Here is a 22930-nt window from a genome sequence, read left to right as displayed (position 1 = left end):
AGCACATCCTACCGACTGCCCGTGCTCACTATTCGAGAAAGTCAAGCAAGGGCTCTGAGCATAAACTGCCTACAGGCCCTAAAGATTCCTCTTGTGCTGTGGCTCTCAGGATTTAAGGAGGGCACAACTCTCTAAACTGCTTGTGGGCAGGGAATGTGTCTGTTACATTGAAGTAATAATAATAATAATGGTGGTATTTGTTAAGCGCTTACTATGTGCAGAGCACTGTTCTAAGCGCTGGGGTAGACACAGGGGAATCAGGTTGTCCCACGTGGGGCTCACAGTCTTAATCCCCATTTTACAGATGAGGCAACTGAGGCACCGAGAAGTTAAGTGACTTACCCACAGTCACAGAGCTGACAAGTGGCAGAGCTGGGATTCGAACCCATGACCTCTGACTCCAAAGCCCATGCTCTTTCCACTGAGCCACGCTACTTCTCATTGTACATTGTTATACTGTACTCTCTTAAGAGCTCAGTACATTGCTCTGTACACAGTAAGCGCTCAGTAAATACAACTGACTGACTCTCCTCTTCCCCACCCCTTAGGGAGGATAGGCCGGAGCCCCCTAGACACCTCAAAGCACTGCAGTACCAGGGCAACAGGGAACCCCTTCCCACCTTCCTCCGTCCGTCCATACCCACCCGCCCGCCACCACCCCTACCCGTGATGTAGTAGGTCACCCGACGATTCATCTCGTCCGCGTCCGCGTCGGAGGAGCTCAGCACGGCAACCACACCGCCAGAGGGGTCGGCCTCACTCACTGTACCCTTGTAGACCTCTGCGGAGAAGCGGGGTGGGTTGTCGTTCTCGTCGGCGACCGTGACCTCCACCGTGGCCGTGGAGGACCGCCGCTCCCTCTCACCACAGTCCGAGGCCACCACCAAGACCCGGAACGTTGCCCGCTCCTCGCGGTCCAGCTCCCGCAGTGTGGTCAACCAGCCAGAGTCCGGATGGACAGCAAAGGCCTCCAGCACTGCCCGGTCCTGAGCCGGGTCCAGAGCATACTGCACCTGGCCATTAGGGCCTAAGTCCGGGTCACTGGCCCGCACCTGGACCACCGGGCTGCCGACTGGCCGGTTCTCTGCCACGGATGCAGCATATGGGTCGGCCTCGGGCATGGGGCTGTTGTCATTCACGTCACCGACCCGGATGCTCACGTCCACTGAGGCCGTAACCTCGTGGCCCCGTTGACGGCCCCGTGCCCTAACAGTTATCTGATACCACCTGGAGGCCTCGTGGTCCAGACTGCGCAGCAGCGTCAGCCGCCCGCTGCGCCGGTCCACGGCGAAGACCTCGCTGGGGTCGTTGTCCTGGCCGGCGGGACCCCGGTCCAAGCTATAGTCCAGGGCCGCTCCGCCCAGGTCGGCACGAAGCGTTCCGATCTCTGACCCGAGTGGCAGGTCTTCTGGCACGGCGAAGGAATAGAAGGGCTCGGCGAAGTGGGGCAGCCGCACGTCCGGAGGCAGGACACGGACGCGGACGGGGACGGCGGTGGCCAGAGGGGGTGAGCCTCCATCCCGTGCCTGGACCGAGAAGGATAAGACCTGGCCATCCAGGCCTACCAAGGTCTCTCGGACGGAGATGATGCCCAGTCGCGGGTCGATGGCCAGGAGCTCCCGGGCCCGGGACGCATCCGCCTCCAGGGCGTAGGTGACATCTGCGTTGGAGCCCTCGTCGGCATCGGTGGCCAGCACCGTGAGGACCGGCTTGCCCCGCGGTGTCCCAGCATCCACGTCCGCCTCATAGATGGCCGCGCGGAAACGGGGCGCGTGGTCGTTGGTGTCGGTCAGGATCACGCTGACCGTACAGAAGGCTGCCCGGCCGCCACCGTCGCGGGCCATTAGGCGCACCGGGACCACCCTCTCGGATGGGTTCTCGCGGTCCAGCTCCTGGATTGTGAAGAGCCTTCCACGGGCATCCACCCGGAAGCGGGCAGCGGCAAAAGCATTCACGATGGAGTAGGCCAGGAGGCCATAAGGTCCCACATCCTTGTCCGTCGCCTCTGCCGTGGCCACCAGAGTACCGGCCGGGGCGCTCTCTGCCAGCTCCGCCTCAAGCTCACTCTGTGCAAAGGTAGGTGCGTGCTGGTTGGCCCCGGTTACGGCCACACGGACTCGGGTCTCACTGCGGAATACCCCATCGGACACAGACACATTCAGTTCGTAGGTGGGGGGTGGCGGCGAGGGGAGCCGCCCAGCCAGTGTTATCACACCCGAGGTGGTGTCCATGGAGAAGAGTCTGCCCCTGTCACCCGCCACAATGGCATACTCGAGCAGGCCAGGCCCATCTGCATCGATGGCCGCCACACGGGTCACCAGGTGGCCTGGGGCAGCCAGCCCCCCCACTGTGGCCTCGTACAGTGGCTGGTCGAAGAGCGGCAGGTGGTCGTTGAGGTTGCTCACAGTCACGGTCACCAGCACCTCGGCGCTGAGAGGGGGCCGGCCCCCGTCCACTGCCCGGATCAGGAGCTGGTGCTCCCGGGCCTGTTCATAGTCCAGTGGCCCCACTAGTGTGATAGCACCACTGTCCTGGTCCAAGAGGAAGAGGTCATCGTCTAAGCCAGCATCCAGGTGGTAGGTGAGACCCCGGCCAGACTCCAGGTCAGCGTCGGCCGCCCGGACCCAGACCACGAGGGTCCCTACGGCTGCAGCCTCAGACAGGGTGGTGGCATAGGCCATCTGGTTGAAACGGGGGGGGGTTGTCGTTGACATCTCTCACCACAATGTCCACGAAGACATCTGCGTGGGCACCGGTTAACGAGTCAGTGGCCCGCACAGTCAGCTTGTAGGCTGGGTGTGCCTCAAAGTCCAGGGGGGCGGCGACGTGCAGAGTGCCTGTGTGGAAATCGGCATCAAACTGGCCGAGGGGATCCCCATCCACAATGCGGTAGCTGACCCTGAGGCCCTCAGGGGCGCTGGCCCGCAGGTGCACCACTGGGCTGCGTGGCGGGGCATCCTCGGGCACCTCTGCCCGGTAGAACGACTGCTCGAAGATGGGCGCAGCCCCACCGACCACGGCAATGTGCACGACTGCCTCGGCCGAGAGCGCTGGGTCCCCGCCGTCCTCAGCCACCACGGTCAGCCAGAACTCTCGGCCCAGGGCGTCTGGGCCGAGCTCCCGGACCAGGGTGATCTCGCCGGCTGGTCCGATCCGGAAGTGCTCCCTGTGCCCCCGCAGGGAGTAGCGCACCAGGCCATTCCTGCCCACGTCGCGGTCCACAGCCGTCACCATACGGACTGGGTGGCCGGCCTGGGCATCCACACTCACGGAGGCTGAGTACGGGAGGTGGAGAAAGGTGGGTGCGTTGTCGTTCACATCTTCCACTGCCACTCGGACTAGCACATGGGCCCGGGCCGCCCCGGGTTCCGGCTCCGCCCCCGGCTCCCGGCCCGCCTCTGTAGCCTCCACCACCACGTCGAAGGCTGCCTGCTGCTCCCGGTCGAACGGGACCCCGGTGGTGGACAGCACCCCAGATGTGGGTCCCAGCCGGAACCGGCCATCTGGGTTGAGGATGCGGAAGATCAGGGGCTCGTTGATCGGGCGGCCGGGGAGTGTCACCATGACCACGTCCCGGGGCTCAGTGCTGTTCTCCAGGACCGTGGCTTTGTAGGATGACTGGCTGAAATGCAGCGGACCCACGGGGCCTTGGCGGACAAGGACCCGGACCACTGTGGTGTCAGAGAAGCGGCCATCCGAGACCCGGACCGTCAGCTCGTACCGGCTCCGAAGTCCCGTGGCATTCCATACACTGAGCACCCCAGAGCGCCCGTCCAGGTGGAAGGCCTGACCCACGTTGCCGTCAGCGATGGTGTATGCTAGCGGGGCAGAGGCAGCCGCATCAGCATCTGTGGCACTGAGTGTCAGGACCTGGACATCTGGGTAGGTGGGCAGCAGGAGCAAGGCCTCGTAAAGAGGGAGGGAGAATACTGGGGGGCAGTCGTTGACATCCACCACGCGGACGATGACATGGGCAGGGTGTTCGGCTACCAGGCGTGGGCTACCCGCATCCTGCGCCTGGACAGTGAAGCGGATCACGGCAGCGTGCTCATAGTCCAGGCTGGCACCTGTGCGCACAGCGCCCGTGCGGGTGTCGATGGTAAAGAAGCCCCGTGCGGGGGCCTCGACTATGTGGTAGCTCAGCATGGCATTGGTGCCCGAGTCCTCATCCACTGCTCGTACCACCAGCGGGGCGCCGTCTTCTGTCAGGACCAGACTGCCGGGACCCGCTGCCTCACTGACCAGCCCAGTGTAGCCAGCCTGTGGGAAGACTGGCGCGTGGTCATTCTCATCCCGGAGCCGCACACGGACCGTGGCCTGGGCCGCCTGACCAGCCATGTTGGTGGCCCGCACCTCCAGAAGGTAGGAGGCCTGCACCTCAAAGTCCAGGCCCCTCCGGGTGGTGATGACCCCCGAGTGTGGGTTCACAGAGAAGGCATCGCCCTCATTGCCGCTGCTCAGCTCGTAGAACACCGCTGACCGGCTGGAGGCCGTGACCTCGGCCACAGGGGTGCCGGCAGGGGCTGCCTCGCTGACCTCGCCGGCGTATTCCCCGGCCGAGAAGCGCGGGGCGTCGTCGTCCGAGAGTGTGACCAGGACATGTGCGGTGGTCTCTGCGCTGAGTGGCGGGAGGCCCCGGTCAACAGCCCGCACCACCAGTGTGTATTCCCTGTGCCGTCTCCGGTCCAGCTCTCTGGCTGTCCTCAATGAGCCCAGGACGGGGTCAATGGTGAAGGCGTTCCCCACGTTGCCTGGAATGAGACAGAGGCAATTGAGCAAACGGGGGAGGGTGGGGGCAGCGGTGACAGCAGGGGAGGGAAACAGATGGGGAGAGGGGCAGAGGGAATCAAGGCTTAAGTCTGACCGACTGGCGGAGCAGATCTCCAAATTCAAAAGGAGAAAAATGGTGCTGGTGTTGACCGTGCATTTTGTTTGTATATGTGCACATATATGTGAGAAATGGTAAACTCCATTTTCTTTCCACGCATTTCTGATCCAGAAAATAATCCCTGGCATGCATTCTGGCCTCCCCAGGACTTCACTCATTGACCTGTTGCAGAGGCAGTGGCCAGAAAGCAGCCAGAATTTATGAAGCAGACTCCTCCAGGCTGAGGGGGTTAGAACTCTCTCACCGACCCCATCACTGCACCCCTACCCCCGCTCCCACTTCCCAAAAGGCCAAGGAACAACCCAGGCTTGCCACTGGTGGGCATGTTCCCAACAAGACTTTGGGATGGGATTTCCTTTAAGGAAAGAAGATGGCTTTGTTTCTACGGCCAGCTTCTCCTGCTTTTTGGAAATTACTGTACCCTTTGGGAACTTCCTCTCCCCCTCCCATCTAGGCCCGCAGGCTGCAGTTCTCATTGCTTAGACCCTCCCTGAAGTTGCCAAGGGAATCTGGCCCCAGCTCTTTGCCATTACAAGTTCGCTGTGGGCAGGGAACTTGTCTACCAACTTTGTTATACTGTACTCTCCCAGGTACAAAGAAAGCGCTCCATAAATGAGATTGATTGACCGACTGATCGATTACATGAGACACTTCCCAGTAAGGAAGCGGTTGGGGAGGAGTGATCACCTCCACCATCACTGTCGAGTGTCACCACCCACCCCCTACTTGGTAAGGGTGACCTGGGGTGCATCCCCTGAGAGCAACCCAAGGAAAAAGTAGCATCGGTGGGGAGGGAGGAGCCCCAGGTACTGGGAAGCAGTGGCGGCGATGCTATACCTGATTCGATCGAGTACTGGACCTCGGCGTTCTCCCCTTGGTCCCGGTCGAGGGCGGTGATCTGGAGCACCTGGGACCCCACCGCGGCCGATTCGTAGACCTGACCCTCATAAGAGGCGCTGGTGAACCAGGGCGCGTGATCGTTGGCGTCAATGACGTCTACCACCATCCGGGCAAAGTTACGCTTGACGGGAACATCCTGGTCTCGGACCTGTGAGCATCAAAGTGTCCTCGTTGGCACAGTGTGGTTAGGGGGTTGGGAGGGGTAGCAGTGGATAGAAGGACGCTGCAGGCAGGGGGGGGAGGCTGGAGGGAGAGGGTAGTAGCTGAGGGGAGGAAGTGCTTACTGTGTGCAGAGCACTGTGCTAAGCGCTTGGAAAGTACAGCAGGAGCAGGGTGGTGGCGGAGGGTGGAGGTGGTGGGTGAAGGAGGCTGCAGGAGAAGGGTGGCAGCGGAAGGGAGGAGGGCTGCAGGAGGAAGGTGACGGTGGCTCACCATGACAGTGAGCACGTGCTGGCGGATGGCCTCACGGTCCAGGGTCTCGGCCGCGTAGAGCGCGCCGGTGGCGGGGTCCAGGCGGAACAGCTTGAGGCTGGCGGGGTGGGCGCTGCTCTGCAGAGTGTAGACCAGCCTGTTCTTCTCATCCCCATCCACCGCGTGCACCCGCAGGAGCTCGGCATCTAGGGCCACATCCTCGGGGACGGCCACCTCATACCGCGGCGAGGAGAACCGCGGCCTATGCTCATTGGTGTCGATGACGCGGATGGACACCTATAGGAAGAATGGGATGGCTCAGCACTTGGGGCCTGGGTTGCGGGGGGGAATCGCCCCCTTGGCTCACAGGACGAGTTGCCAGCCTCCTCCCCACAGTAGCAGCAGCCTTTCCCCCACCCCCAGCAGCAGGCCTCTCCCAACAGGGGCAAGGCTCCTCCCCAACCCAGGATTTCAAATGTGGGAAGGGGCTGCTCCAGCTCCACTGACATGGGCCTGGAACTGGAAGAGATCTCAGTAAATGGGGGTTTTGGCTGGCTTCAAAGTGACCTCTGGCCCTCACACAGTTCCCAGTGTTCCCTGTGGATAGGTATGTCTCCACAGTCATACCCAGGGAGTCAACGGAAGCTCTCCCCCAGGGGAATCCCAGCTTCAGCTAGCTCAACCCAGCCGCTCCACTGGAAGGCCCCCAGAGACATTTGGGAAACCTCAGGGGCCCAGACCCTAAGGTCCCTGGCACTTTCAATCAGGGACCCAGAAAGGTCAGCTCAGGGTCGTGAGAGATCTCCACCTTTGGGGTTCCCCCCAATTCCCCACGGCTCCTGGCCAAGGATCCGGTACCTGGGTGGTGATGGTGGTTGTGCCGTCGGTCGCCTCCACCGTCAGGTTGTAGAGGGATTTCTGCTCCGCATCAAGTGGCCTGGCCACGATGACAGTGCCCGTGCTCTTGTCCACATCAAAGCGGCTTTCGGCATCGCCCCCTGTGTCCACAACAGTGACCGGACAGGAGTGAGAGGATGGCGGTGCATGCTTCGACCTGGTCCCATCAACACCCCCCATCACATATGTATGCACACACACACACACATTGTCACATTGAGTGTCTGCAGCTTTGCTGGAGGAGAAAGGAGCCGGGTTTGGCTGGGAGAGTCAATGCCATGGTTGGAAATCTGTCACCATCTGTACCTTCACACTAGGTTCCCTGGCTGCTCAGGGGCACTGGACTCACCACAGGCATACAAGGGAGTGTGTGTGGAAGGGTGTGCGTGTGTGTATGTGTGTGTGTAGTGGGGTGGAAGGTGGATGCGTATGGTGTGTTTGTGTGACAGGGTGTGTGTGTCTTTGGCATTATAGGGAGGGAGGGGGAGAAGGAGAGTCGCTCATGACTTGTGCCCTCCCTTGAACCCCCAACCCGACAGGCCAGCCCACCCTGGGGCCTGGGGGCAGAGAGTAGCGGTGCCAGGTGCCTGACAGACAGGGGTCAGAACAAGAGGCACCAGCATCCTTCTCGGGACTACCGAGCCAGGGTCATGGGGGACACTGCCGAGATGTCCAGGCATGAAAGGACCACAGATAGGTGGGGTGCAGGGGGACCACCACAAGGGGCCACAGTAAGGGCGTGTCTGGACATCGAGGGGCCATGTACGAGAACGGAAGGACCGCCATGGGGGGTAGAGTCAGGAGGTGTCCAGAGGGGGAAGAATCATCATTGAAGGCATGCCCAATTGGGAAGATTGGGCAGAAATGACCTCCTGGGCCCGATCCCTCAATGAGAGCTGGGCTGGTGGATTGTAGGATCATGTGGTATCTGACTTGGCCGCCAGGTCCAGGGTGAGGGCCATCACAGAGATGTGAAATGTCTCCCATGAGAGCTCCTCTCCTGCCAACGCCCCCAGAGGGCCAGTGTGGAAAACAAGCAGAGCCTTGACTGGGGCGGTGGGGGGAATGATAGCATGGGGGCACAGAGGGGACAAGGAGAGGAGGCACAGAGGGGGTAGACAGTCCAATCCTCAAGGAAGTGGGCAGAACTGAGAAGCCTAATCCCTTGGAGAACTCATTTGTTCCCACAGTTTCAGGTACCATCTCTATGCACACGATTCCCAAATCTACATTTTCTCTGCAGTCTCACATTTTCTCCTGCCTTCAGGACATCTCTATTTGGATATCCCACCGATACTTCAAACTTAACATGTCCAAAACAGAACTCCCCTTTTTGCCTCCCAAACCTTGTCTCTCCAGATTCTCTTATCACTGAAGACAACAGCGCTATCCTCCTTGTCTCACGAGCCTTTAACCTTGGCAAGTATCCTCAACTCATTTCTCTCAACCGACCTTTATATTCAGTCTGTCACCAAATCTTGTCGGTTCTATCTTCACAGCATCTCTAGACTCTGCTCCTTTCCTCTATTCCAGTTGCTACCACACTGGTCTAAGCAATTCTCATATCCCACCGCAACTACTGCATCAGCCTTCTCACCGACCTCCCTGCCTCCAGTGTCTTCCTGCTGCAGTCCATACTTCACTCTGCTGCCCAGATCATTTTTCTAAAAAACATGTTCACTTCATATCTCCCCACTCCTCATAAACCACCAGTGGTTGCCCAACCACCTCCGCATCAGACAGAAACTCCTTACATTTGGCTTTAAGGCACTTCAGTCAGCTTTCTCCACTACCTATCCTTGCTTCTCTCCCACTACACTGCAGTCATCTCACTTCACTCATCTCACACCAACTTACTCACTATAGTGTGATCACATCTATCTTGTCACTGACCTCTCACCCATGTCCTCCCTCTGGCCTGGTACTCCCTCTTTATTTGAGGGTATTTGTTAAGCATTTACTATGTGCCAGGCACTATTCTAAGCAGTGGGGTAGATATGAGGTAATCAGGTTGGACACAGTCCTTGCCCCACACTGGGCTCACAGTCTTAATTTGCATTTTACAGATAAGGTAACTGAGGCCCAGAGAAGTGAAGTAACTTGCTCAAGGTCACAGAGCAGACCAGATTAGAACCCAGGTCCTTCTGACTCCCAGGCCCATTCTCTATCTACTAGGCCACAATACTTCTCATTTTTGTACCTATCCCTCTACTCTGCCCCTTCCTCTACTTGTCATTTATTTTAATCTTTGCTCCCCCCAACTATTCTATAAACTCCTCGAGAGTTCAGATTGTGCCTACCAACTCTATCATACTGTCCTCTCCCAAGGACTTTGCCTAATGCGCTGCACACAGTAAGTGCTCAATAAAACCATTGATGGATCGATTTGGGGAAGGCTCCAGGCAGAGGGGGACAGGAAGCCCTCTCACACAGTATTTTCCTAGCCAGCGCTACCAGACTCCTTCTGGAGCTCTGGGAGCAAGGAAGGAAAGGAGACTGGGGGCAAGGAGGAACAGGACCTCCCTCTACCATTGGTCCCATGGTCACGCCCTGGACTCCAATGAGTCACAGCTGCTTTGGGGACAATTCGCCCCACCAATCCATTCATTCATTCAACAGTATTTATTGAGCACTTACTATGTGCAGAGCACTGTACTAAGCACTTGGAATGTACAAATCGGCAACAGACAGAGACAGTCCCTGCCCTTTGACGGGCTTACAGTCTAATCGGGGGAGACGGACAGACGAGAACAATAGCAATAAATAGAATCAAGGGGATGAACATCTCATTAAAACAATAGCAACTATATAGAATCAAGGCGATGTACATTTCATTAACAAAATAAATAGGGTAATGAAAATATATACAGTTGAGCGGACAAGAATAGTGCTGAGGGGATGGGAAAGGAGAGGGGGAGGAGCAGAGGGAAATGGGGGAGAAAGAGGGTTTAGCTGTGGAGAGGTGAAGGCGGGTGGTAGAGGGAGTAGAGGGAGAAGGGGAGCTCAGTCTGGAAAGGCCTCTAGGAGGAGGTGAGCTCTAAGTAGGGTTTTGAAGAGGGAAGAGAATTAGTTTGGCGGAGGTGAGGAGGGAGGGCATTCCAGGGAAAGGGTTCTAAAAAAAAGTGCCCTGCCTGGAGCAGACTCAATCTGGCCTGCAGCAGAGTCCCACTGGCCCTGAGAGGAGTAGGTCTGCCCTAGAGCAAAGTCTGGCCCAGAGCAGAGTCTCACTACTGGGTCTCAGATCCTAAGGTCTTGGAGCACCGGCCTGCAACACGGTCAGGACTTTGAGAGCTCTGACCTATGGCATCCCAACTTTGGAGGAGCAATTCTGAAAGGCCTCACCAGGTTCATATGACAAGTCCCCTCTCCTCACAGCAGTTTCCCCGGTAGAATGGTGAGATCCCAGGGGGCCTGGGGTCCACAGGGGGCCTCAGGGTCACTATCCTCACTATCATCTTGGGAATCAGTCAAGCTCTTTCTGTTCTCCCCAGCATGTCCACATCGACACCCCATTTACCCCATAGCATCTATGTGATGGATGGAAAGGGGGCAGGGATCCTATTCTACAGAAAAGGAAACTGAGGCCCAGGGAGTGCGTGGTCCTGAGACATACAACCGGCTGGGCAGAACCAGGCCCAAGCACCGGGCCCTCTGACCACCATCAGCCCATGGCCACCCTCTGCCCTCTCCTGCCCCTGCCTCCAGTGGCCCCGCTCACCGACGATGTCGAACCAGAGTGGTGACCTCGGGGGCTCAACTGCAATCACGCCGATCATATGTGAGACCGGGTCACTCTCCATGACGGTGAAGGAGAACCCCGGCTCCTCAAAGGACAGGGGCTCGGCTGGCGGCCGTGGCCTGGCAGTCCACTCGATGTGGAGCCGCGTCGTGGATGTACTCTGTGGCCGCCCGTTGTCTACAGCTCTGATCTGTGGAGTGGGAGACAGACACAGGCAGGAAAGGGTTAGGGACACATTAGGGAGGATACACTGGGCCCACCAGGCGTGGAGCGGAGAGGCCCACCACAGGACAGCAGAGCGGGGTGGACAGGCCCAGGGTGGGTGGGCCGGACAGGCTGTGGGCTGGGTAGTCAGCCCCACCAGAGATACTCATCATCATCATCTTCAACATCAGTGGTATTTATTGAGCACTTAACTGTGTGCAGAGCACTGTACTAGGCACTTGAAAGAGTACAATATAAGAGAGTTGGCATGGGGTAGACAGGCCAGGGGCAGGTAGATATGCCCACCAGGGGTGGAGCAGATAAGCCACTGACTATATGGACAGGCTGAGGATGGAAGGGACAGGCATGTCAGAAGGGCAGCGTGGGGCAGAAAGGCTCACAGGGCATGGGGCAGACAGACGGGGGCAGGGCAGTCTGGCCCACTGGGGATCATAATCAGTGGTATTTATTGAGAGCTTAACTATGTACAGAACACTGTACTAAGTGCCTTGGAAGAAATACAATATAGCAGAGTTGGCAGGGGGTGGACAGGCTGGTAGGGGGCAGGCAGACAGGCCAGGGGCAAGGCAGACAGCCCCATTCGGGGTGGGGTGGACAAGCCGGGGGGCAGAGCAGACAGGTCTACTGGAGAAGGGGTGGGTGTGCTGGGGCGGACAGGCATACTAGGGGCTGAGGCACTCCCCACTCACCGTAAGGATGTCGTACTCCCCAGCTCCTGAAGCCTTCTCGGAAGAGACGAGGCCGGTCCTGGGCTCAATGAAGAATTTGCCATGCTCGTTGCCCGCCTCGATGCTATAAGAGATCTCGGCGTTGGCCCCCGTGTCCCGGTCGGCCGCTATGACCCGGTACACAGGCACCCGCCTCATGCTGCGCTCTCGCTCTGGAAGCTGGATAGTGTAGAACTTCTGCAGGAACTGTGGCTTGTGATCATTCTCGTCCAGAACTTTCACGATAACCCTGGCCACCGAGGTCAGCTGGGGGCTTCCGCTGTCTGCCACCATCACCTACGGGAGCAAGTGGCCAGGTTGGATCCGTCCCCCAACTCTGGTCCTTGTGAAGCCATCTTGGGCCACAGTTGGGGCTGGGACATCACAAGAGGGAACTAGGTCACCACTCCCCACTTTCGACCTGATTTCACCCTGGCATGCAAGCAACACTGCTCGGCACAAACTGCACGCCAGCTCACCCCTGGATGTAGTTCCTTGGTGGAACACCCCATGAGGTGATAACTGGGACTTTCTTTCTGTGTGAATTTTCACCCCTCAAACACCCAGGGGTGTTTCCCCAATTTGGGGAGAGCCTGGGTTTGAGGAGAAGAAGCCTGACCCTCACCAGCCTGGCTGTAGCCTGGCCTGACTGGCACGCCCCCTATTAGACTCCCCACCCTCTGAAGGCTGCACCGCCATGGGTCACCTTCCTCTGCCAGGTGCTGGGGCGGCTAGTGAGCAGGCACAAAGAAGCCCATGAGAGGTTCTGGTCCTGCCTTGTCTCCTCTCAGAAAGACCAGCCCTGGGCATAGAAAAGGGGCCACTGGGAAGAAGTAGATGCCAGAGGAGGCCGCTGGAGAACCACTTTCACAACTTCCTTTCTAGTTCCAGGCTGAGGCCATGCTCTGAGAACTGGGAGGGGTGCGGCTGGGGGTGGGATGACTCTCTGCCTGCTTGTGAAATGTGGGGATGGGCTGTCCAGTTCACCGCCCCCGCAGGCTGCCATATACCCCTTTCCCAGCTCAATCCCCAGGCTTCACCCAAGTAGCCCAGGGCAACCTCGGTCCCAAGGGAAAGAGGCTTCAGAAACAGTTTAACAGGGCAAGCTGTGTCATGGGGACACCCTTCTGGAAGGTTGGGGAGACGAAGGACTTAGAGAACTTGTTTCCCTTCTGACTTGTAGAAATGGAGCTGTTCTGGGCCCTCCCAGTGGCAGGCCCAGTGTATAAGACACAGACTGTCTTACAGCAACACAGACTGTCTTACAGCTTGAACTAGGGATTTCACTTGTGGCTCAGTGGTCATTAGTATCACAGGATTTGCACCATTTAAAATCAGTTTTTGGTAAACACAAATTTTAAATACGTGCAATTGGTTCCCTTTGAAATGCAAATGAAGGGCCGATAACAAGGCTCTCACAGATCCTGTCATTTATCTGAAACAACATTTTCTAGCCTTACAGAGCTAGGTCCTTTTACAGCACATTTCCACAACGCCCCGAATTCTTCCTCACATACTATCCAGATGGCAGCAGAGCATCAGGCAGAAACTCCACAGTGAGTGAGGGACTCAGGGCTCCTGAGGGGCGAGATCAACCGTTTCCCAGGTGGAGGTTGATGGAACTGTTCAACACAGGTCTAGACCACCGGGGGGGGGCGACGACCCTCAGAAGACACTCACCTCCAGGACGTGCTCCTCTTGTTGCTCTCGGTCTAGCTTTCTTGATGTGGTGGTGATCAGACCTGAGAACGAGAAGAAAACTCATCAATTTCAAACGGCAAAGGCAAGAAAACTCTGTGTGCACCTGCTACAGGGAACCAGGGCTGGGGGAAACCACTGTTCATAATGTTCGATTTCTTGCTTAGGACAGTACTCCGCACACAGCAGGCACCCAGAGCAATGCTCTGCATTACAGCAGGGCCCCAGTAATAATAACAATTAATTATAATTGTGGTATTTGTTAAGCACTTACTATGTGCTAGGCACTGTACTAAGGGCTGGAGTGGATACAAGCAAATCAGATTGGACAAAGTCCCTTGTCCCATGTAGAGCTCATAGTCTCAATCTCCATTTTACAGATGAGGTGACTACAGCACAGAGAAGTTAAGTGACTTACCCAACATCACACAGCAGACAAACAGCAGAACCGGCATTAGAACCCACGACCTTCTGATTCCCAGGCCCATCCTCTATCCACTACACCATGCTGCTTCTGCACACATCTGGTGGACGGGACAGCACTCTGCACACAACAGGTGCCTAGTACAGTACTCGGCTCACAGCAGTTGTCCAGTACTTTACTCTGCAAACAGTAAGTGCCTAATACATTGCTCTGCACACAACAGGTGCCCAGTCCAGCACTCGGCAGACCTGGTGTTTCCCTTCCAGTCCAGGTGAGGATATGATATTTTTAGAGTAGAAATCAGCAAAATCTCTCGCAGTCTACTTGAAGACTCAGTGGTGAAATTTATCTTTACTGCTGTCCACACAGGGAGGGGAAAGGAGGAAAAAATAGGGGTCTGGGGACAAGGGGGGAAGGAAGGAGGTTTCCAGATGGTTGACCTTCCTGGCCGGCCACCAGGCCAGTCCACTCTGTTTGCTCTGTAGGGTGGGGGGCACAAAGCAGGAGCTCTCTCCCCTCTGCCATACAAGCCAACCCCACAGACCATCTGATTCAATCTACCGGAAGCTGCCTCCCTGCTACAGAGAGCACAGAACCAGGCTGATTGCCCTGGGAAGGAATGATAAACTCGAGGCTGACAGCCCCTGTAGGCCTCAGGACCCTAAATCGGCATCATCGACACACACTGTTTGCCTGCTGGGTGCAGAGTGCCCACCGCTCGCCACTCCTCCAGCGGCCCCCCCATGCACTCTCCCGACACAGAGCTCCCGGAGGCCTTCCCAGTGGCCACGGCGGAGCCATCGGAAGTCACTGGAAGTTATTAACGGCCCAAGGGCTTCCTGTTTCCCCTGGCTGAGGCCTGGCCGTGGGCGGCCACAGGAAGCGCTGGGCGGGATGGGGGGGTAGGGGTTTCCGGCACCAGGTGGGGGACGGAAAGTGAGAATGGCTGGCCTGAGGGCTAGCTATGGCCTCCTGCAGAGTGGTTGGTGGTGGCAAGGTGTCCCTGGAAGGGAAAACTTTCCCCTGAAAGCTCTGGGGATGGAGGAGTCAGTTGGTCTGATTGCAGCCCTTCCTTCCAGGGAGGGGACTGGGACATCCAATTCATTGTAGTGTCCCAAGCACCCAGGATAGTGCTCTGTACCGGGAGGCACCTAAGACAGTGCCTTATACATGGCAGACACCCAATGCAGTGACCTACATATAGCACGTGCCCAGGACAGGGGTCTGTACACAGCAGGGCCCTAGGACAGTGTTCTGCACAAAGCTGGCACCTGGTACAAGATTTTCTGGATTGCATCCCCAGGTTTTCTCTCAGGAAGTTCCCCCCAACAAATAGCAGAAGGCATGACCCCCGCCTGGTAGCTGGGCCCCTGCAGGCTCAGAGAGTCTGCATTCCCCTCACAGGGATCGGATGGACCTGGACTCCGTGCCCCTCCTCCCTGTGCCCACAGCCTCCCTCCACTTCCTCAATTGACATGGCCACAGCATCAGAAGGCTGACCACACTGGAGATCACCTGCCTATGCTGGCTAGAGGACCGCCGGGGAGACACTGCTGCCGGGCTGTGGAGTAACCAGCAGGGAAGGACTGTGGCAGTGGGGAGGGTGGTATCTGAGCTGCCCCATGGAGAGCCTGGCATGGCTGGACACAAACCACCACTCAAAATGAAAACGAAGGTACAGGGGTCTGGACGCCAGCATCAGGGAAACGGAAGCACTGAACTCTGAACTCTAGGCATCACAGATGGAGATGCTTGGGTGACCGGCCCAGCCCCGCGGCTGGAGCTCGGACCAGGACGGACTTTCTCTTTGGAGTCCCACAGTGCCCTGCCCCAGGAGACAGACAGACAGACACACACACACACACATGCATGCTCCTGCAGAAAAAAAGGCACATGGGCCAGTCTACCCATGCATGTATCTACAAGGCTCTACACAGACATGTACACATCAGTCAGGCTGCCCACCCGTACCTGTTTTGGGGTGGATGGCAAAGAAGCCCTGAGGGTTTCCACTGGTGATCCTGAAGCTGAGCTGGTCACCAGCGTCAGGATCGGAGGCCTCGATCTGCACGACGGATACGTCCTTGGGTGAGTTCTCCGGGACAGCGGGGTGGTACACAGGCTGCGTGGTCAGGGGGGCATTGTCGTTCACATCCTCCACCTCGATGTACACCTCGGTAAAGGACGACAGGGGGGTCGCGCCCTGGTCCGTAGCATACACAGTCAGCCAGTAGTGTGTCATGGTCTCGCGGTCCAGCTGGGCTGCCATCTCGATGGTGCCTGGGGGGGGAGGAGATGTCATTAGCCCTTGAGTCATCAGCCACCCCCTTCCTCCAGCTGGGTCAGGACCAGGAACCACCAGGAGCCAAGGCCACCAGCCACCCGTCCCCCCACACCACTGACTGGGCCAGAACCAGAAGCCACCAGAACCCAAAGCAACCAGTCACCCAGATACTGGCTGGGCCAGGATTAGGAACAGCCAGGACCCAAGGCCACCAGTCCTCCTGCATCACTGCTGGCTGGGCCAGGACCAGGAACAGTCAGGATCCAAGGCTACCAGCCCCTCCACCACTGACTGGTCCAGGACCAGAAACCACCAGGACCTAAGGCCGCCAGTCCCCCCGCCGCTGGCTGGGCCAGGACTAGGAACAACCAGGACCCAAGGCCACCAGTCCCCCCGCACCACTGTTGGGTGGGACAGGAACAGGAACAGCCAGAACCCAAGACCACTAGCCACTCCCTGCTACCGGCTGGGCCAGGCCTAAGTACAACCAGAACCCAAGGTCACCAGCCCCTCTCCACCACTGGCTGGGCCAGGACCAGGAACAGCCAGGACCCAGAGCCATCAGCCATCCCTACCTCCAGCTGGGCTGGGACCAGGAACATCCAAGTTCCAAGGACAACAGTCACTCCCCACTATAGGCTGAGCCAGGAACCAGGACTGGGAACTGCCAGGATCACCAGCCACCCCCTGCCTCCAGCTGGGCCAGGACACAGGACTAGGAAGAGTCAGGGTCCAAGACCATCAGCCAGCTGGGCCATTACCGGGAATAACCAGGACCCAGGGCCACCAGCCACCAGCCCCACACACAGTCACATACACTGGGCCAGGCCTCAGGGCCACTCGTCACTCCCACCACCAGATGGGCCAGGAACAGGACCTGCCAGTCAACCTCTGCTGCCAGTTGGCAAGGACTCCTTCTGTGGATTGACCCCACCCCCACCCCGACAATCTGATGGTTCAACCAGACTGGGAAGCGGCACTGGGCCCAGGGTCCTAACACTGACTGGTCAGATGAATTAAGCAGAGACTCGGTTTGCACTCGGCCTCTGTTGCAAACTCTACCCATTCCACCACACAGGATATGGTAGAGGGAGCCAACTGAACCTTACCCATCAATCATGAGCACCTGGGCATACAGTGCTAAACACAACATAAGCACTCAATAAATACCCTGATTAGCACTAAGGATTTAGGACACAGACTCTACCCTGAAGCTGCTTCCTCACCAGCCATGGCCATCCAGCACCTCAAAGAGAACTGCCCCCACTAGCCTCACACCCACCCACTGGCTTGAAACTCCTAGATAGTTTAGGGGAAACGGGCACACCCCCACCATCCAGCTGGGTGCCATGGCACCATCAAAGGAGTGATGTTTGGGTCACCTGGTCTGCCCGGGCTCACTGTCTCCTCAGACAGTGGCAGACATTAAAATATATTACAGTACATTAGTGCTATGGGGCTGGAGGTGGGATGAATATCAAGGGCTTTAAAAGATACTGATCCAAGTGCTTAGGCAACGCAGAAGGGAAAGGGAGTATGGGAAAAGAGGGATAAATTGGGGAAGGCCTCTTGGAGGAGATGCCATTTCAATAAGGTTTTGAAGGTGGAAAAAGTGATGATCTGTTTTATATGAAAAGGGAGAAAGTTCCAGGCCAGAGGCGGGATAATAATACTAATAATAATAATTATGGGTGAGGGGTCAGCGGTGAGACAGATGAGTTCGAAGTACAGAGAGTAGGCTGACATTAGAAGAGCAAAGTGAGCGTGCTGGGCTGTAGAGAAGCAGCATGGCTCAGTGGAAAGAGCCCGGGCTTGGGAGTCAGAGGTCATGGGTTCGAATCCCGGCTCTGTCACATGTCAGCTGTGTGACTGTGGGCAAGTCACTTAACTTCTCTGTGCCTCAGTTACCTCATCTGTAAAATGGGGATTAACTGTGAGCCTCACGTGGGACAACCTGATTACCCTGTATCTATCCCAGCGCTTAGAACAGTGCTCTGCACAGAGTAAGCGCTTAACAAATACCAACATTATTATTATTAGTAGGAAATCAGCGAGCTAAGATAGGATGGGGGGAAGGTGATTGAGTGCTTTGAAGCCAATGGTAAGGGTGGGCAACCACTGGAGGTTTCTGAGGAGTGAGATGTGGATTGAATTTATTTTAGAAAAATGGGTGGTAGAGTGAAATAAGGGCTCGAGTGGGGAGAGATAGGAGGCATGGAGATCAGCAAGGAGGCTGAGGCAGTGGTCAAGATGGGATATAAGTACTTGGATCAGCCTAGTAGCTGTTTGGATGGAGAGGAAAAGGAGAATTTTAGTGCCATTGTAAAGGTAGTACCTACAGGATTTGGTGTCAAACTGAATATGTGGGTTGAATGAGAAGGATGAGTTGAGGATAGTGCCAAGGTTATGGGCTTATTGATACAAGGATGATAGTTGTGATGTCTACACTGATGGGAAAGTATGGGGGAGGACAGGGTTTGTGTGGACATGCTAAATTTGAGGTGTGGGCAGGACATCCAAGTAGATGTGTCCTGAAGGAAGGAGGAAATCCAAGCCTGTGGAGAGGGAAACAGAACAGAGTTGAAGTGGTAGATTTGGGAATCATCAGCATAGAGATGGCAGTTGAAGCCACAGGGGTAAATTAGTCTTCAAGGGAGGGAGGGAGTGATGCAGAATAGTAAGATGGAGAATAGTAAGGGACCCAGAACTGAGCCTTGAGGGACTCCCACAGTTAGAGGGTGGGAGGCAGAAGAGGAGGAACCTGTGACAGAGTGGCCAGACAGGAGGAGAACCAGGAGAGGACAATTTTAGGTTGGATAACGTTTCCAGAAAGGGGTGGTCAACAGTGTCCAAGGCAGGTGAGTGGATTAGGATGGAGTAGAGGTTGTCAAATTTGGCAAGAAGAAGGTAACTGGTGATCTTAGAGAGGGCAATTTCAGTGGACTGAAGAGAGTGGAAGCCAGACTGGATGGGATCAAGGAGAGAATTGGAGGAGAGGGAGTGGAGACAGCAGGCATTGACAACCTGCTCAAGGAGTTTGGAGAAGAATGGTAGGAGGGAGATGGGGCAATAGGTCTCCTTCCCTGACTCTTCCTCCAGTGACCCAGCACAGACTGTCCAATACCCTTGGCTCTCTCCTCTCCATCCCTACCCCTGTTCTAAAGACCCAGCACAGACCATCCAACACCTCTAACTCTTCCCTCCCCATCCTTGACTCTCCCACAGTGGCTCAGCCTGAACTTCCCCAGCACCCCTGATTCTTCCTTTCAGTTACACGGTCTGCACTGACAGGGGCCCTGGGACACTTGGGAATAATAATGTTGGTATTTGTTAAGCGCTTACTATGTGCCGAGCACTGTTCTAAGCGCTGGGGTAGACACAGGGGAATCAGGATGTCCCACGTGGGGCTCACAGTCTTAATCCCCATTTTACAGATGAGGTCACTGAGGCACAGAGAAGCTAAGTGACTTGCCCACAGTCACACAGCTGGCAAGTGGCAGAGCTGGGATTCGAACTCATGACCTCTGACTCCAAAGCCCGTGCTCCTTCCACTGAGCCACGCTGCTTCTACATACCATGTGCTAGGCACAGGTAGCCCCCTGACAGAAGGAATATTACAGATTTTTTATGTATATTAATGTCTGTCTCCCCCACTAGCAAGCTCATCGTGGGCAGGAGCTGTGTCTACTAATTCTACTGTATCATACTTTCCCAAACAGTACAGAGCTCTGCACCTATAAGGCCCTTAATAAATACCACTGGTGATGATAAGGAGTCTTCTTGAGCTTTTCCCAAGTTGCTCATCAGTGGGTGTGAACTACACTAGAGAGAAGAGGGAGGGGATCCTCTGACAGGGGAACCCCCCTTCCCCTTCCCGTCACCTCTCATCTGTTTCAGAGGTGGGATGGAGGCTTAGAGATGGCTCTGAAATGGTGATTATCTGCAGGCGCCCAACGAAACCATAAGTGACTAGCGCCAACAATGTTTCTGGGAACCTCCAGGGGAAAGTAACTCCTTCCAGTGTGGGGAAGGCAGAAGGGGAAGCCCAAGCAGCTCTGAGAGCAGGCCTGATACCTGGAAGGTTGAAAGGAGCAGTGTGGCCTAGTGGATAGAACAGAGGTCTGGGAGTCAGAAGGACCTGAGTTCTAATCCCAGCTCTTCCACTTGTCTGCTGTGTGACCAAGGGCAAGTCATTTCACTTCTCTGTGTCTTAGTTCCCTCATATGTAAAATGGAGATTAAGACTGTGTGCTCCATGCGGGACAGGGGATTGTGTCCAACCCTATTTGCTTGTATCCACCCCAGCACTTAGTTCAGTGCCTGGCACAGAGTAAGCACTTGGCAAATATCACAATTATTATTATTATTATCACAGAAAGGTGAAACGGGTCCCCAAGGATCATCCCCACAGATCCGGGCTCTGGGCTGGTCAGAACCAGAAGAGGAAGTGTGGCCTAGTGGAAAAAGCATGGGCCTGGGAGACAAAGGACTTTGGTCCTAATCCTGGCTCCATCACTTGCCTCTTGGGTGACCTTGGTTGGACATGTCATTGCTTTAGGCCTCAGTTTCCCCATTAGTAAAGTGGGGTTTAAGTACTTGTTGACCTGGGAGCCCCAGGTGAGATGGGGACTGTGTCTGACCTGATTATCTTGTATCTACCCCCGCGTTTAGTATAGTGCTTGCCCCATAGTCAGCTCTTAACAAATACTTCAATTATTATTATAGTTGTTGTTAGAATCAGCTGACTTTCCCTGCCTCAGAGTGGCTCCTGGAAGAGGGGCGGGGAGTAGTGGTCCCATTTCACAGACCAGGTAAACTGATCCCCAGGACTAACTCTGCGACTAGATGGATGACCATCACCAAGGAAGCAGCAGAGTTGACACCCAGAACTCTGAACTCCAGACTCTCCCGCCACCAGGCCCTGCAGCCCTGGGGACACAGCTGACCAGTAAACATCGTCACCATTACAACGGGGTGGTCGTGGTGATGATGAGGAAGAGGAATGTTGTCGGGGGGAGAGGTATTTGGGGGAAGAGTCTTTTGCCCTTCCAAATGAAAGGTGCAGCTACTGTAAACGGATCAAATGGCCGGACGGCACCCCCAAAACTCCACCCTAGAGCACAGCCTGCCTTCCAATCAGGCTCTTTGCTCCCCTGCACATAGCTGCGCTGGATGGGGCATGTGCGGATAATGGATCCAGCAGGAGACCCCCGACAGCTGCTGTAGGGAAGAGCCAGAATGGGATGACGGTGGGGATGGAGGAAACGTTGTAAGGATGCAGCAAAGGCAGGCTGGGACCCTGCAGAGCTCAACAGAGAGCCGGAAATCCCCTATGGCTGACCAACCAGAAGATGCAGCAAAGTCAGGCTCGGATCCCACAGTGTCCAGCAGGGAGCCGGGAGACCCTTTCCTGGCACACTAATAATAATAATTATGCTACTTGCTAAGCCCTTATTATGTGCCAAGTACTCCTCTAAACACTGGGGTAGATACAAGGTAGTCAAGTTGGACACAGTCCCTGTCCCACATAGGGCTCGCACTGTCAATCCCCATTTTATAGAAGAGGTAACTGAGGCCCAGAGAAGTTAAGTGACTTGCCCAAGGTCAAACAGCAGACATGTGGTGGATCTGGAATTAGAACCCATGACTCTCTGACTCCCAGGCCCCTACTCTATCCATTAAGCCACACTGCTTCTCCCGAGGATTCGCTGAGGGGCAGCTCCACGGGAATCGTGAGGTAAAAGGAGGCATGAAAACAATGTCAGGGGCTGCCAACAACACTCACAACATGGGACCCTGCCACAGCCCATCCAGCCACCCCCTTGGCCACAGGTGGGTGGCACTGCCAGGGGCTGTTTAACATTCAAAAGACAGTAGGGGGCAGGGTGTACTTCTGTGTATGTATAAATATCAATCTGTAAAGCGAGGGAGACAGAGTGTGCCAGGTCTACAATTACAATTACAATCACATCCAGTCTAAACCAAAGCAGCCCCTCAATCCCCCATCTTTTAATCAAGAGTCCCCTTCCGCCCCTCGCCCTCCCTGCCACCACAATGACTTGCCAGGATTTTACTCGGGGCCAAAACTGATGGTTCCCCTGCGGCAGTGGGGGACGAGGGCGGCCTCAGACACCGCGTCCCGGCTCGTCGGGAGGATCAGCCATGGGGCCAGGAAAGGTTCTGCCGGCGGGCACTCCCCACGCAGGATGCACACTGGGCTGGCTATGAGCCGGAGCAGCTGCTTCAACGTCATCCTGAACCCAATCACAGCGAGTCACTGGACCCAGACATTGTCCTTCTTCTTCCCTTTCTCCTCCCTACCTTCCTCCCCTTCCCCTCCCTCTTCCTTTCCTCCTCCACGTCCCCATCCCTCTGAGGAATGGCCAATCATGGTCTTCTGTTTCTGGGCCCTGACAATTTGGGTTTGGGGGTTTCTGGGCCCCCCTCTAAGGAGGGGCAGAGACTCTCTCCTCACTCTTTGAATGAGGGCAAGGGTGCAGAAAGGTTGGTGCTTTCTGGCCTAGGACAATCTGACAGATACTCTGTTTGAGAACACAACGGGATCTGACTCTTCCAACCGGAAAGTGGGATGTCAGAGGAAAGCCCAACTCTGCTGGGTAGGTGGCTTTCCCTCAACTGCCTGGTATAGTGCCCTGCACCCAGAAGGTGCAGAACAATACAGTGTTCTGCACAGGAAGTGCCCACTACAATATTCTGCATACAATAGGTGCCACCTGATACAATGACCCAAAACAACC

At 56.2% G+C, this 22930-nt stretch overlaps 1 protein-coding gene across 1 annotated transcript in view; it reads right to left on the bottom strand.

Moving 5' to 3' along the window:
- FAT1 (FAT atypical cadherin 1) overlaps nt 1–22930 on the bottom strand; it is a 59413-nt gene that overhangs the window by 22279 nt on the left and 14204 nt on the right. Inside the window, 9 exon segments of the mRNA XM_029077016.2 lie at nt 665–2684; nt 2686–4751; nt 5726–5936; nt 6221–6496; nt 7058–7197; nt 10815–11025; nt 11750–12064; nt 13448–13509; nt 15861–16169. Coding sequence (XP_028932849.1) covers nt 665–2684; nt 2686–4751; nt 5726–5936; nt 6221–6496; nt 7058–7197; nt 10815–11025; nt 11750–12064; nt 13448–13509; nt 15861–16169 — 5610 coding nt within the window.

This window comes from Ornithorhynchus anatinus, chromosome 12 (assembly GCF_004115215.2).
Source record: "Ornithorhynchus anatinus isolate Pmale09 chromosome 12, mOrnAna1.pri.v4, whole genome shotgun sequence".
Lineage (NCBI taxonomy): Eukaryota > Metazoa > Chordata > Mammalia > Monotremata > Ornithorhynchidae > Ornithorhynchus > Ornithorhynchus anatinus.
Note: the sequence above shows the minus strand (reverse complement) of the source record. Positions and strands in the feature narration are given on the sequence as shown.